At 34.2% G+C, this 17,019-nt stretch overlaps 1 protein-coding gene across 7 annotated transcripts in view; it reads left to right on the top strand.

Annotated features, from left to right (window-relative positions):
- The window catches only part of TP63 (tumor protein p63), a 65,698-nt gene extending 49,031 nt beyond the window's left edge, over positions 1-16,667 (top strand). For 2 of the 7 annotated variants that reach the window (XM_072408247.1, XM_072408244.1), the window contains 10 exons: positions 230-416; positions 766-881; positions 1,000-1,109; positions 1,413-1,549; positions 1,894-1,976; positions 2,581-2,705; positions 10,098-10,255; positions 11,438-11,582; positions 13,296-13,389; positions 14,039-16,667. In XM_072408247.1, coding sequence (XP_072264348.1) covers positions 230-416; positions 766-881; positions 1,000-1,109; positions 1,413-1,549; positions 1,894-1,976; positions 2,581-2,705; positions 10,098-10,255; positions 11,438-11,582; positions 13,296-13,389; positions 14,039-14,335 — 1,452 coding nt within the window. In that variant the 3' untranslated portion in view covers positions 14,336-16,667. Of the gene's footprint in view, positions 1-229; positions 417-765; positions 882-999; positions 1,110-1,412; positions 1,550-1,893; positions 1,977-2,580; positions 2,706-6,253; positions 8,839-10,097; positions 10,256-11,437; positions 11,583-12,597; positions 12,674-13,295; positions 13,390-14,038 lie in introns of those variants that run through there. The other 5 variants (XM_072408243.1, XM_072408245.1, XM_072408249.1 and 2 more) reach the window with 3 other exon arrangements.
- The last annotated feature ends 352 nt before the right edge of the window (positions 16,668-17,019 follow it).

Here is a 17,019-nt window from a genome sequence, read left to right as displayed (position 1 = left end):
CAGAATATGAATTAAGTGGATTGTTCTTGCAGATTGAATCGTCATGCATACATTTGGTAAATTTGGAGGCACAATTACAAAATGACTATCATCTTAACTTGGTGTATGAGCTTATAACATACAGGTTTTGCAATGTCTTATGCACTAATTGTGAAAAAGGCCTTTTTGTTTTAGGCTTTTTAGTTTATTCTTTTCAGTGACTAATAATTTTATGTCTGTTTGTTTCCAGTATTCTACTGATCTCAAGAATTTGTACTGCCAGATTGCCAAAACATGTCCAATTCAAATCAAAGTCATGACTCCTCCACCACAAGGAGCAGTTATAAGAGCAATGCCAGTCTACAAAAAAGCAGAACATGTCACAGAAGTTGTTAAACGTTGTCCAAACCACGAGCTCAGCCGAGAATTTAATGAAGGTAAAAATATATATATATTGTCATAGACCTGAATTATGCTTCATAGATTTCAATACATCTGCTTGTTTCAAGATTATTGGTAGTTCCTACATTTTGTTCACCATTATTCTCTAATATTTCCCAAGAAAGCACATTTCCTCCTCATATATCTTCTTCTAGAGGTAACTGTGTTTTCACAGGATTCAAATAATTACAGTTCCTCTGTAGTATAGCCTATGAAAGAATTTTTTTCAAATAAGGAATGTAAATTGAAGCTTCTTAGACTTTGTTCATTGTTAGAGATTCATTTATGTATAGTGAGCTCGAACTATGGTCTTTGCTTTCAATAATTAGGTTTCTTCATCTATAGGGCAAATAGCTCCACCTAGTCATCTCATAAGAGTCGAAGGAAATAGCCACGCACAGTATGTGGAGGATCCAATCACTGGCAGACAAAGTGTTCTGGTACCATATGAGCCCCCACAGGTTAGTATCACTTTCAAAATATTTTCAGAAGCATCTATTTCCAAACTATGTATTTTCAGTGTAATTTAGTTTACTGTCATGTATATATGATTTTTTTTTCCATGACATTTTTTTGTAGGTTGGCACTGAGTTCACAACAATATTATACAACTTTATGTGCAACAGCAGCTGTGTTGGAGGAATGAATCGCCGGCCGATATTGATCATAGTAACTTTGGAAACAAGAGAGTGAGTTTAAATGTTTTACTTTTATTAATATTTACTCTTACAACTATTTACCTAAATAACTAGCATCTTACCAGTAATAGTTTGCTATAGTTTGATAATAAACAGGAAAAAATCAATTCATTGTGACTCTTGATTTTTCCTCTCCCAGTTGAACATTTTAACACCCTCAGGCTATATATATGTATATACTATGTATGCAAATTTATTATTATATTATGAATTATTATTATCATCTAATATGTTAGGCTAATTTCTTATTTACCATAATAGTAATAATAGTATAATATTCAATAATTGTTGCAGTGGCCAAGTGCTTGGGCGCAGATGTTTTGAAGCTCGGATTTGTGCTTGTCCTGGAAGAGATCGCAAGGCCGACGAGGACAGCATCCGGAAACAGCAAGTCTCAGACAGTTCAAAGAATGGTGAAGGTATGAAACAATGTAAGTTTCTGCACTATGGCTTGTAGCTGCAAGTAGTGTATTAGTATGTAATTACTATGATTCAGTGCTCAATATCTAGCAAATGTATATATTTTTATTACATGTGATGCAACAAGTCTTTCGAATCTGTAACTTTTGAGTCCAAACATGGTACTGGCTCACATAATTTATTTTAATTATTTAAACAGTCAGAGCTTCAGATAGTTGAAATATTGGAGAAAAAATAGAACACATGTAAACTAATATGCAATTCTAGGATTTTGTTTGCAAATAAATAAACAGAATTTTGCAGTATATACAGTAAAATTGCAAAATATCATTAAAAGTTCTTCTTGATGTTTTAGGTTTCAGACAAAGCACACATGGCATTCAGATGGCATCCATTAAAAAACGGAGGTCACCAGATGATGAAGTGTTGTATATACCTGTAAGTCATTATGTTGTATTTCATTTGCTAAATTTGTTAGTACACCTGCGTGCAAATTACTTGGCAAATACATAAATGATTATATCATATAGTGTATAGATTGACTGCATCCAGGAAAACACATATCACTTAAAACTTCCCAACATATTCCTTTGCCACTACTACCTTACTCAATAAAGAATTCATACTCCTAAGCACAGTAACTCCCAACAACTAATTATAATTTAGGAAGCATTCTGATTTGTTACTATAGGTTACTACTGATTAAAAATTACTGTTTTATAATATTAACCTCCCTACATAAAAAGAAGGTGTGTATATATATGTGTGTATAATGGCAATTGTATAATATGTGATAATGATAATATATGTGTATATATATATTATCACTATCACATATTATATAATTGCCAATTATTTCATAAAGAGTTAAAACCTAAAGGAGCTTCAATAAAGTCAACCTAAAGTCAGCAGCAATCATTTAACTGAAGTCATATCAGTACAAAACAGCTTCCTATTGGTTGTTTTACTCTTTATGAAAAAAGGGTCTGTTGAAACATTTAGAATCTATGCTTAGTGCTTTTTTTTTATTTTTTATATATAGGTAAAAGGCAGAGAAATATATGAAACCTTATTAAAAATCAAAGAGTCTCTTGAACTTATGCAGTATCTTCCCCAACACACGATTGAAAACTACAGACAACAGCAGCAACATCTTTTGCAGAAACAGTGAGTATATTTCTGATAAAGAATAGATTGCCCATGTGCACATTTCCAAATTCGATCCCTGTGCTTGTTGTTTAATTTGTATATGCATGCATAATTTTTAAAGATGTTTATTGTGTCTGTGCCTGAGTGTTTTTTATTCTATCTCAAATTATTTATGTTGTTTTTGTAGTTATATGTATATATTTACACACTGCACACACCATAGAAAACCAGTGTTTAACTTTGGGAGATATAAGGTGAAATGTAAACCTAAACTCAAAATGTAAAAACCAAAGCAAACAGTGCTGATGATGTCTCATTTCATAATTATGTTAATCATGGCAAATCGGATGTAGCCAGTTGTATTTCTCATACTTACATGCACAAATCGCTTAGCATAGCTAAATATAGTGAGAATATAGACTGTTGATGGTCACTGCTTATTAATATTTGTGTAGATCTACACACATCATTTTGGAAATAGCAAGATATATGTGATGTAAATTAATTTTATTGCGTTTAATCCTACCTCACTATTGGCCCTTTATTTAAATGATGAAACTTTATCATACAGGAATTTGGCTTTGTATTAGAAGAGTGTGACATAAATAGAATTGTGTGTATCCAGTGTAGTGCCTTCATTTGTCATTAACTGTTGCCAATAATCCCCTAATCCTTGTGTTTAGTTGTGCTTGGCACACCAAGTATAACTAAACCGACAGGGATAGACCTTTATGACAACAAATGATGTTTTGGTTTACTATTTGCCTTATTTATGTTGGGATATATTACTGGCCTTTTATAGATACAGGTAACTAAAAACTACCCAGCTAGATATCTCTTTGTTAGCATCCATTAAACAGCGTGTCTAGTTTATTGTCCTGGTGACAGTGATCACAAGAAAATGAAGTAAGAAAAAGTTCTCTAATGGGAACACTAAACATTAAATAAACTTGGCAGAATTCTAACCTTTCATGATTCTGTCCAAGACTTTAAAAAACAGGGCTGGGGAACAATGATAAAAAAGTTGAAGTTAGATTTTTCCTGTCCAATTGTCTTTGTTTGCTAAGATAATCAATAAAATATACGTGCTTTGCTATGCTATTTTTCTTCTTTGTTTCACACAAGAAAAGTTGAGCAGTAAAAATACAACTGATTACTCATGACTTTAAATATTTTGCTGTATTGGAGACTTTAATGCTGATTATACACAGAAAGGAATCACAATTATGAATGTATTTATTGATATAAAAAAAGATGGTTTTGGGGTCATTCATTAGAGTGACACAAGAGATTTAGTCATGTAGCACTATTTAGGCGAAGTGAAATATTATTTTATTTAGATAATGTTACAATCCAATTCTGATTGGGCAATGGCATCAGTTATCTGATAACTCACCATATTCTTCATTATCTCAACCTGTTCTGTAATAATTGAATCTTGTTTAATGTGGGACAGGTTCACTTTAAGGCACCACAAAGTAAAAATGTTGCAGTAATCCATAGCATCCCATCATATTTCAATTGTCAGCAATCAGATCAGCAAGAATTACATATGACTGGTTGTTATTGCTTTCCACATCATAATCTTTAACATGTGAAATTAACCTACATGTTAGACTGGTGGAAATCAGTGCTGTTTCTGTAATCATTGCACTGGTATATTCAGCATGTTGTTTTAGTGCAGTGATACTCCTAGACATTTTTAATGGTGAGAGATGTGAACAAAGAAATAATAAAACAGAAATAATAAAGCATTTAAATAAAACTCTTTCCATGCAGTGCAAGAAAATAATTATCTGTCATTGTACATGGTTTGTAGAAATAGAAACTCCCCTTTCACGGTTGACATTACAGTGTTTATAATGCTCCATTTTCCTCTTTCATGTCCTCCATTTTGCATGTCGGATTTCTTTTAATGCATTTCGTTTGTTTATTCTTACTAACCCCCGCACCTCTATGATCACAGTGTGACTGCTCGAATTTTAGCTCACCCACAAAGATTAAAAATAAAACCTGCTTTACTTAAAATATCATTAAAGCATTAATGTGTTTCTTTCTCGGTCAGGTTTCCTGTGTATTATAGCTTGGATACACTTAGTCCATTGTAATATATACTATATATTAGTATACTAGGTTTACTATGTATCCAACTTCAACTGGTCTATGTAAACACTTCGTATTAGTATACTTCATTAATGTTATTTTTCAGTTAGATGAGTATGTAAGTATAGCCCTCATAGGTTTAGACCTTCACTGCAAATACAGTATGGAATGTTTAAAATCTCTTTCCCTTGTGGGAGATTTTTTTATACCGTCTATCCTGCAAATACAGTAGAAGTAAGAGCAAATATCCTCTTAGACAAGTTTTCCTTCTGGACGATTCCCACAATTTTAACCTCTCACCACTATATTAAAAAACAAAATAACCAAACAAAAAAAAAAAATACTGCACACAATAGGCCTGATTTATCAAAGCTAGATAGCAAAATAGACATTCATGGGTGAACCTGGGTGATCTCTCCAAATCCAGTCTTCAAGAGCTTTAATTAGTTAGTCCCAATACATGATGCTTATGACCAATTTATTTGTTTTTGGTCTCCCCTACAAATAAATGGCCCATGGGTCCAGATTTGCCCAACCAATGTGTAGCCAAATCTGTTACATAAAGGATTGCCTGGATGAACTCTTGGACATTTGGTCACAGTCTTTCCATGTATTGCCAGGGTTAGCCTGAAAATGTTTTTGGAGAGAACAGTAGGGTGCATTCAGTTGTTTGTACATGACTATCAAGCAGCTGTTGAAGATAAAAGATAATATGAAATGTTGATCAGTCAGGTAATATAGATAACGCTAATTAAGGATTAAAGTGTCCCAAACTCATAATAGGCTGTATTCTTTATTATTATGCTTGACATGTTATGTTAAATTTAAAGCATTAAGATTGTTTTGTTACTGGAGATATATCAAGACAGGAAAAGCAGAGGAAGCATTAAATTTCATTCCACCCAAAGCATGCCGCTTGCTCTGCACTCATTCAATTGGCTTGAATTACAGGAAATTACAGACCTGGCACGTGTTGTAATCCCAACATTGTAAGCCTTTGTTTTTAGATCTTTGTGGTACACTTGCTCTTTCACGTCCAGGTTCTCAGAAAGGCAATATTGTATGATTATTTATTCTATGTGTGCCAATTTTCTCACAATAAGGGACAGATTTACAAATGTTTTACTCCTGGCCAGCACCATGTAGAAAATTTTAATTCTTTTGTCCTTAAATTACTTCTGAAGGTGAAGTTCCTGACTTATTCCCATAGATTATAGAATGATGGGTCTCTCCTATAAACGCACATGCAAAAAGTTGCTTTTTTTTTTTTTTAAACAACCAGAGTATTTCTGATATTTCCACTATGATGCTATTTAGAAAATGCTTTCAGTCTGTCAAAGTCCCCCTAAAGTTCCCTCAATCCATCATTTCATCACACTGTGGTCATAGTGGTGTCACTGCATCTTTCAACTCTTCATGGTCATCAGCTCTTGTTCTTTTCTTCTCTGGTTTCTTCTCTACAGGCTCCTAACGGCCTGTTTCCGGAATGAACTCATGGATCCCCGGGCAGATCTTCTGAGAGACAAAGATTCTTTTCCAAAACACTCTACATTCTCTCACCTCCAAATGTATCCATGAACTATGTATGCACTTTCTAACTACCCTTCCCAACCACACAATTTAAAAAGAAGGAACTTTAAAAAAGGACTTTTTTAAATCATTCTTCATTGTAAGGGAGAATGGTACTTTTGCCTAGGGAAAAAAGTTGAACTGTTTCTGTAATACTGACAATTTGAAGGATTTTAAGAGAAGATTGCTCCATGACAAAGTCTGAAATAATGCAAAATTGTGTTGTCACTATCATGTATGTCTTCAGCCTTTGTATTTGAAGTGTAATAGTTAACACTGAGCTACATGTAGGGGTTCATTTAAATAAGAAATGATCATTTTGAGTTTGAAATAAGCACTTTTAGGTTATTTCTCTCTCTACCAGAGCTTATTTCATAACAAGTTTCTAAATAAATTTTCCCTCACCTGTGCACAGTATGCAATGTAAGGGTCTGGTTTTAAAGTGAGAGTTATACATTCCTACAAAACCTATTTCCGTGGGCCTTTTTAAATCAAAGTATTGTTGGTAGCTAGCTTTAAAATCTTCTTAAATAAAAATTTTTTTTGGTTTCTAAGAGTTATAGGACTGGAATGCAGCTGTCCAAGGTATTTGGGATTGTTCATCAGTTATTTTTAATCCATGTCTGTACAGCTGACAAATACATGAATAACCCACAGAGTTTGTACAGATATGGTACTTCTAATTGTATTTCACAATATTTGGAAGATCCCACAAGACTGCATTTGATAGAGCACTTACCTGCCTTGGTACATAACATGTTCTGGGAACTTTTTTGTTTTATTATTTAGTAATACATCTTTTTGTCATGTACTAGTGTCATCAGAAGCCAAAAGAGCCGAGCTTCCACTGAATAATCAGGCATTGATTTGCCTACAGTGAACATTCATATGCAATACTCTGATGTAATTTGGCTCTTAGTGATGTTGCCTTGTAGGAGAACTGTTAAAATAGCACATTCTACAGGTTTATGAGATGACATATTTAGCCTTTTGTTCTATTGTGAATGTAACTTTTTTCGTGTAGCATTCAATGAAGGGACTCAAGTGTTGATTTGCCATTTTAACAGATTATATGTAGTTTACCTTCTGCTTGCTGGTGGCAAATACATGTCTGGTGTATGTAATATATGTTGTACTGATTTTTGAGCTGGTCTCAAATGTAAACATATATTTTTTTATATTTTTGTGTATTGTAATAAGAATGTTGCATACTAGGAATAGGCTTTTTCCTACTTATTCAAGGTTATGAATGCTGGTCATATGAGACAAGTACTGCTGGACAGATCTTATTAAAAATGTGTGCTGCTTTTATTTTTGACAACTTATTGTATGGAACACCTATATCAATTCAGACATACCTGTTAGAAGGAATGAAGTGAAGCTAATTATTACGCTTTTTTTCCAAACAAGTCCCAGGGTATATTAAACCCATAATTCTATGCATAAATTAGATGATCAGTTCACCAAACACTAATGCTGCAATTATAGCTAGTTACCAATAGATCCTTATAGTCTCACTCATTGTGTTCCATGATACACCTGTCTGGAGTAATTCATGTATCAAAATACTTGTAGAATGAAAGCTTTTTGAATGTAGCATGCCAAATGTGTTTAAACAAATGTTGAGCTTTTTTACATTTGTCATGCTAATAATGCTACAAATCACCCAGCTACGACTATGACTTTCTGAAATAAAATATAGTGTTGCATAAAAAAGTGGGAAAATGTTGATGCTGTTAACTTGAATTTCACTGGGGTTTCCCTTAGCATCCTCTTGAAGTGTTGTTTCGAGTGGCTGCATGTTCCTAATTGCCAATAAATTTTAATGCTAGCTTATCTTGGACATGGATGTCTTTTTGTTTCAGTTCCTGTTTTTTGTATTTAACTATTTTCAAAATTTCAGTAAGACAGAACCATCACTGTTGCTTTAGCAGACTTGCATCATCAATAATAAAGCTTTCCAAGCATGCCACTTGATAGGAAGAAGTTATACCTACAGGTTCTCAGCAAGCAAGTCCCTATAAAATGATCAGATAGAAAAAGAATGCCCAGGTTTTTAGAGAATTTCATCTCAACTGGACACTTGTAATCTAGACAGTAGGCTGAACTTGAGATTTCACACATAATACTGCTGTTCTGCTTGAGAACAAAATTGACTCGCAATATGTTATCTGGTTACAAGGAACATTTATTGAATACAATCATTTTGTATTGTTAATATTTCTGCCATTGATCACATAATATTTCAGCCATTTACAGATAATTAACACTGCAGAAATAAAGAACTGAGATAATTAGTAATATATATACTATACTATATCTGCAAGGAAATGTTTCTGCAGCTTATTCAGACAGTTTGTATAGCCATCTGCCTTGGGAAAGGGAAAGTGGGATGTCCAGTTAATTTCATAAATGTTTACCAAAAATGAAACAACTCTTATAAAACATATTACCAAGTATTCCTCTGTGTGTGACTCATTATTTTATATGACCAAAACAATGTCCATCTGCATTGCCATTGGCTTATCTTTTGTGTAAATTGTTTAAGTGCAAACTCAATGTAAGACCAAACAAAACTCATTCTATTATTTTTGGGCACAATAGGTTCAGTTTATAAGCCAACACATCAGAATAAATATGTGTTTTAAAAGACCTTTTTTTCTATGAGAGCCAAGGACATTTGAAAATTACAGTCACATGGCTTGAAGAAAGTATTACTATTCAAAAAATTTTGTGAATTGAGCCTCATGTATGATTTTCTAAAACTGGAGAAAAAGTTCTACACAATAACAGTGACCATGTCTTTGTGAGCACATTACTTGTTTTATTTCCCAGACAACGTAATACCTTGATGGTAACTGATTGGTCATTAGGGGCAGGCTCTTTGAGTTCTTTTACCTTTAAGCAGGCCTAATAGAATGTGATTTAGTAGGCAGATATACCCCTTATACATCCAGTGCTCCTGAAGCACCGCTAGAGGTAAAAACACTATACATTTAGAAATACCATCTTTGTATTTTACCAGCTATCAGCTAATCAAAATAGCAGTGAATTAGGATTGGAATCTAAGGTGTGAAACTGAATCTCTAGGTCTCAGAGTGAGCCTCAGGATGTACATGGCCTCCTCTACTTGGCTTGCTGCCATATACCTGGAGGGAAGTGAATGATCCTATCTCTTCACATACCTGCCCGGAAGATGTGTGCACTGATACTGGAATTATTGGGCAGAAAAAAATATAACTTCTTCCTCATAGCAGTTTTAAAGTGGTAATGCTGGACCTTTCCAGATTTTAATGTAGATAGAAAGGAATGCTCATGGGTAAAAAAGCATTGTTCCATAAAATTATCTTACACAGCGTTACTGTACTTCAAAGTATGTTACAGGTATGCAGGCTATACACAGCGAAAAAAAAAAGGGAAACTATGTTTTTGACTAAACAGAAAACTTTTAGAAAAGTAAACATGAGTAAAAGCTATATTATTTATCAGGAATACATTTACTGTCTGTATTATCGTTTGCACTCATGTATCGTTTTTTACATATACATTAAAGCATATTTGCTTTGCTTTAGTTGTTCAGTCCATTGTTATCCCTATTGTTAACCCAACAGAAACCCCAATTATTATGGCAGTAGGGCTATTCTGCATAATGTATGTCCTTATGCATACATTTTATATCCTAACAATGCATTTTCATGTTGTATGTTATTAACCTTCAGATGTATCGTATCTTTGCAGAACTTCAATACAAAATCAGCCTTCCTATGGCTCAGTCTCTCCACCTCTCAGCAAGATGAACAGCATGAACAAACTACCTTCTGTAAGCCAGCTGATGAACCCACAACAGAGAAATTCCCTTACTCCAAATGCCATGTCTGATGGAATGGGGTCAAACAGTGAGTGTTCCTTCAGTATACCTTAGTCAAATTTTTATGTTAATCTTCTATAGGAGAAGCATTATTTATAACTAAGATCAAGGCCGATTCTATCTTTCAAATGGGACATGCAAGCATATTTATTAGGCAACACAATGTCACTGGTGGTTTCTGCTTTGGTCATTGTTGCTTTCTGGAATACAATTGATGAGCCTCAATAGGTTCAACAATCATATTTTAAATGAATAGGAATCTAGAAAACATTCCAGATATAACTTTTCTTTATTCAGGTTGTTGTATATATGTGCTTATGTGTGTATAGATTTTTGTCTTGAAGATACTTAAGTTTTGGGCTTCAGCGCTGACCACATAGGAAAGAAATGGTAGATGCCCATAGTTTACTCTTTAGTATTTCTCTCCATCAGGGAAGATCAGTTTTCAAGCTTATGATTGTGTTGTGTTTTGCAATCAATGCTGAAGACAGAAAGCATGTGACCCTGAATAAATGTAAAACATGTATTCAAGCCAAATACATCCTTCCTTATAGCGTAGAGTAAGCATTTTCCAGGTGTGGTTAAATCTATAACTTTGTTACATTGCACACACTTTCCATAAACTGACAACAATTTCCCTGCAGTGCTTGGGTTTTTTATTAGTTTGAAATATTTTGTCTTCAGTTGGTTAGCTTCTGTACAGTTCTTAGAAGTCATAATCCTTTGTTTCTGGTCCATAGAATACAAAATATACAGGACGTAACAGGAGTAAAATATAAAAAGCTGATATGTAGATGAGCAGTATCATTTACAGCTTAAACAAATGAAAAATGTTTCCTGTTTGATTTTTGCCTATCTGTCCATCCCGCCTTATAAATGATCCCTGAAACCCTTAAGGCTGCTGCGGGAAGTATCTGTCCTCTACAAAGTTTTTAATAATTAGGGTTCAGTAATTGCATTTTTTAAACTAATTTATTCTGTTGGAGCTCCTTAAACCATCACTCCTAAAGGGGTCCTAAGATTAGAAACTTTACTTGCCATAATCAATTCAATGTATATGAATGTGTTTATGAGGGTTCTAGTACATTTCCAAATTGGAAAAACTGCAAATAAAGGCAAGATATTTTGGAACACAACAAGATTTTTTATGAATTAGATTGGTATAGATAAGTCTGTGTGTTATTGACATTTTTGCTTTTTTTGTTACCAGTTCCCATGATGGGGGCACACATGCCAATGCCTGGTGATCTTAACGGACTCAGTCCTACCCAGACATTACCTCCTTCCCTTACCATGGCATCTACATCACACTGCACACCTCCTCCTCCATATCCCACCGACTGCAGCATTTCCAGGTAAGAATGCAAAATGAATGTATACCCCATTAACATATCACAAGGTATTAATGTGACATCTTTACCAATGTGTTCTGCTTCCTTCTTAGAAAGACATAAATGTTGTCATAAGACCTATTTCTAGTCATTTTTTTTAAAGAAAACAATATTTTAAATGAAAATTTGTAAACATATGGTCGTTACAATTTTGTATATAAAGCCTCAGAGTTTATGTTTGATGCTTGCCAGTAAACACATATACTATCTGTTGTGAGACTGCAGTGGAGAAACCTAAATGCTTGTATATAGAACAGTTATAAGTAATTGTAAATAAAATAGTGTCTTTGATATACAACAATTTGCAATTAGCCCTGAGCAGCCATTGGTGCAATTTGATTGGTGGCTGTTAGTCATTATTAATGACACTCATGGCATGGCAGTTGTTTCCCAAAACGCATAGTGAGTGAGCAGTGCACCATGACACTTTATTATGTCCATTAAAGTTGTAAACTGGACATAAATTAAGACATTTGTCAGTTTGATTCAGTCTATTTCATTATAAACTGCTATATTACTTACAGTTTACTGCAGGTTATATGATAAAACAGCAGCTTTCACTCTTGGTGAACCTATGTTGGAAACATACAGTCATGTTCAGAAGGTCTTATTGTTTTTTTCCAATACTGTTGCTCATGTTTCGCTACTTGAAAGTAATGTTAATTTCTCCAAGAGTGAAAATAAGTCATACATCCTTCCCTTTTTTTTTGTAAATAGCTAGTTAACCAGCATAGTGTACAATTGTAGTTGTAGGGTAATATGGCTACCTACACTAATCATACTAGCTCTTGTGTATTAAGCTGCACACAATTAAGCCATTGTTGTGTATTAAAAGTCTGTATGGCAGTATCCTACATTAGCATAGCATGGTTGTTTTGTAATTTTTCTCAAGTGCCTTCTGCATCTTTTATTGCTCAACATCTAAACCAAATCAGATTATCTGAAAAGTAAGGGGTTGTATTTTGCACCCCCCTTATAGTCACCTGGGCTTGGATTCATCCCCCACCCCTAATCAATTTGTGCATGCGTATGGACAAGTAAAAGAAAGACGTGAGGTGAGATAACGCTAGTTTTACCTCTACAACCACAGTCCTTTGCTAGTGTCTGTTTAAACATACCTGTGGCTAGTATGGCTCGGTTTGGGGCATTTTATGCTAGATTAGTGCAGATGGGCACAATTGTTTTTAATATAAAATTTGCCCAACCATTTTGCCACTTAGCTATGCTGCTTGCTTGATCAAATGCTATACCCGATGCCATTATATTAGCGAACCATCTCTTCTGTCAAACTCTCTTATCAGTGGGGGCCTCCAGTTCTTGATGCTTCTTTTTGTGTCTGACCATTTCAATAAGCAGGACTGTTGTTTCTGTTATGTATTATATGCAGAATAAAAAATACTTTTCATAGGCTCTGTAGGCTGGTTGTGGCAAAAATCTGACCTTACAATTTAAACATTGTGTATAATCCCCAAAAATATTACTTGCCATATTATTTATATTGGTAGCCGAACCACTAAGGTTCATCGGCCTTCAGACTGGAAAAGATTCAGAAAGCACCCAGCTAAAATAATGTATTTTCCTATTTCTTAGATAATGTAGCCAAAGCCAAATAATATGTATGTATTTTTTAGCAAACCAACGGTATATGCATTAAATGTTTTTCCTTCTTCCATCTAGTTTTTTAGCGAGATTGGGATGTTCATCTTGTCTGGACTTCTTCACTACCCAGGGCCTGAGCAGCATTTATCAGATTGAACACTACTCCATGGAGGTGAGTATTAAAGCAGCCAACTCATCTTAGGAAAAATAAAAGGAGAATTGTAAATGGGTTTTCCATCTCATGGTTAAAAGGGGGCCACCTACTAGTTGTAGAACTATTGAGATCTTGCTTTTCAAAATTCTCCCGCAATTTGCAATCTCACATTGCATGCTGTGATTTAAAGCCTGATATGCACACACCCTAATGATCCACATGTAGTCGTGGGGCTTGTGTTACATGGGGTCCATGACACCAAGTGGGTAGCTTGAAAACAAGAGACTACTTTTATTTTTATTTGATAAACCACTGTATGTAGCACAATCCTTTTTGAATCAACATTCATTTTTAAGTCCAGTATAGAAACATACAAGTTCATTGAAATAAGAACAATATAATTTTTTGTAATGCTGGGTATTCTACTATTGTAATACATTAAGCCAAGCAAATTATTTTTTTATGCTTACTTGTTATAAAGCCTATATTTATTTTTTAATGTAAAAGACAGCTTAGATATACCCAGCAGAAAATAATAATCAGCAGATAAAATTTAGTCCCTTGCCTTCAATCGGTAAAGATTATTAAATATTTCCTATAGGATTTTCACTGCATATTGCTGTGACAACATTCAACTGGAAGCTGACTTTCTTTTCTTTCTTTAAAGGACTTGATTAATCTGAAGATCCCTGAGCAGTTTCGTCATGCAATCTGGAAAGGTTTACTTGAACACAGACAGATCCATGACTTCTCTACTCCTCCCCATTTGCTTCGAACAACCAGCAGTGCTTCCTCTGTCAGTGTGGGCGGTAATGAGCCCCGTGGAGAAAGGGTAATTGATGCAGTGCGGTTCACACTTCGTCAGACCATCTCTTTCCCTCCACGAGATGACTGGAATGATTTTAATTTTGATATGGACACCCGCAGGAATAAGCAGCAGCGCATAAAGGAGGAGGGTGAATGACTACCTTTTTATTGCTACGATGAGATGTAATATTCCTACATAGGACCAACATCATCTTCTTGAGCTTCATCACCATCCCTTACCCCTTACTGTTGTATTTATGTGTATATAAATATACATATATATATATATATATATATATATCTATGCGTGAAGTAGAACGGCGAAAAAAGTCAAATCTAACACAATTCATGTCAAAAAGTATGAACAACTGAGTTGCTGTAGAGTGGCGGTGGACATATATTGCCTTAGGTCTCCTTTGGTATTTATAGCACAGTGCCAATTAGTCGTGTAGTTGATAAAGGGCCGCTGGGAAGCTCAGAAAATTACTTGCTTGGTCATTTACCAAATGGCAGAAGCTCTTGTGTAAATAACTCAGCAAATTAGTTATTTATCATTACTGGAGATTACATTTCACTTAACCAGATATTAACTTTTTTTTGAGAAGGTGATAATTTAGCATTTTTGGATTGTTTTGGGTATATTTCTCTGCTTGCTTCACTACATGTTAGGCTCTCCATTGTTATACCCATTATACCAGTTGTTCTGTAGCTCTCCACTGTTATACCCAATATACCAGTTGTTCTGTACTAACTGGGTATAAAGAAGGAAAGGCCATTATCATAGGCCATATTACAGTTCAGTTAGTGCGAATAACAATGTTATTAGCCAATGCATTCCAAGAAAAATATATTGCACTTATTATTTTTATGTTTATTGCTTGACATTTGTTTGACAAAGGATTTATCCACGTGTACAATTGTAGAGTTGAAATTTCCAAGATTCAGTTTAACAGATGATTAGACTGTAGATTTTAAATTTACCAATAACTACTATGTACATAGTCTGAAAGATACTCCTTCTGCTGCTATCAGAGGTAGGACCACCAATGATTGTTGCACAAACCAACCAACCAACCAACAGCAATTGTGAAAAAGTCTCTCTGCATGTGGGTGGTTACCAGTTGCAATAGGGAAACCTAAAATCATAGGCTCAGAAAGAAAATCCAGTGAGCTTGAAACTTTGAACTTTAGAAGAATTTAGGAAAAACAGGTGACAAAATGATTGATCCTAAAAGAAGTTCCTATGTATCTCTGACCAAAATGCGATAAAACACATGGGTGCTTAAATTTAAAACATGAAAATGATAACCCAAATGTTATTAATAACCTTATGTCATGGGCCCATGTTTTGATGTAAATGTCTCTGTATTGATCAAGAACAGTATGGGAATAAGCAACATGGTGCATACTGTATGTAAGATGCAAAAATGCCCATAGGAACAGAAGTGGCATCACAGTTCTATATGAGATTTTTCCAAAAGTAACTCTTAAATGTCAAGGCATAAAAAACATTCAGATAAATAGTAATAATTTTTAGCCTGCAGGATAAGACTGAATATACAAATTTTCAATCAAAGCCAAGCTCTGAAATCACAAGCCACTTAATATGTCTGTGTCTTATGGGGGCCATTTGCTACCTGCGTTTGGTAAGAAATGTGTCTGATTTGAGCATTAGGTACTTGATGGGCCCATAAGGACTGTCCTCGAGAGAATCAGCTTTCTGAGCAGACTCCAATAGTTTCAGTTTCTAGGAACAAGATGAACAAGTATTTAAACGTTAATGTGTGCATTAAATCATAAACTGACAAAGAAGTTAGCAGTAGGTCCCAAAGGAGTATTAGTACGTTTGGGGACAGACAGCAGTCTTGCTCTCCATCTACCTGTCTCCAGCCAAACTTTTTTATTTTCCTCCAGTCAGCCATAGTGGAAGCTCACTGGAGATAACACTTCACCACTGCCTTTAAATCAGTTATTGGTGTTTTGTCACAATACAAATATAAAGCCTCTGTATAATAGTGTTTGCAGCATTCACTATTACTACAGTTTATTATGGGATAGCAGGTCTTCCAAATGAAATGTAATAATATAATATTTTTTTCCTATGGACTCTTATTTTCATACTTTTGTATTTGTAAATATATATATATACTAAGATCCTGAGTCCTATATTTCAACATGTGGAAACTACTATAACTCTGCAGTAAATAATAAGCTATTTTAGGACAACCGTGACTAATAAAGCAAAGGTAACTAAATGTGTAGGTACTTTTAATGTATAATTGATTATGCATTTTCGGTACAATTTGTCTCCCTCAGGAGACAATCCTTTTGGATAACACTGAGCACTGAACCCCATTTAATCTTTAGAAAATCAAAAACATTCTTGTTTTTTTTTAGGATATTTCATACATCATTTTTTCTATGTAAATATTTTGTATTATGAGAAATATGCATTATGTGTTTATTTCTGAATAAATTGAAAAAAAAAATATTGGTGTCAAGTGCTTGTTTAGCTACAAATATTGCAAGGCAGTACATTTTAAAGTCACTATTTATAACAAAGTCTTGTTGTTAATGTGATATACATTTACTTACAATGCTAATAATAATTTACTTGCTGTATATATACAAAAAAACCCTACAAAATAAGGCTAAGATATGAAGGAAAGGCAACATTGGCCTGGAGTGACACAGCTATGGACTTGGTAATATGGAAGAACATGTGAAGGAATAATATTTCAATATAATGATATTACAATTATTTATTGAAAATCATTAAATCCTAATGTATAGTGTTAGAGTTCCCACTATACATTCTGAGTAGAGACAATCCGTGTTTGT

The sequence above is a fragment of the Pyxicephalus adspersus genome, chromosome 4 (assembly GCF_032062135.1).
Source record: "Pyxicephalus adspersus chromosome 4, UCB_Pads_2.0, whole genome shotgun sequence".
NCBI classification, from domain to species: Eukaryota; Metazoa; Chordata; class Amphibia; order Anura; family Pyxicephalidae; genus Pyxicephalus; species Pyxicephalus adspersus.
Note: the sequence above shows the minus strand (reverse complement) of the source record. Positions and strands in the feature narration are given on the sequence as shown.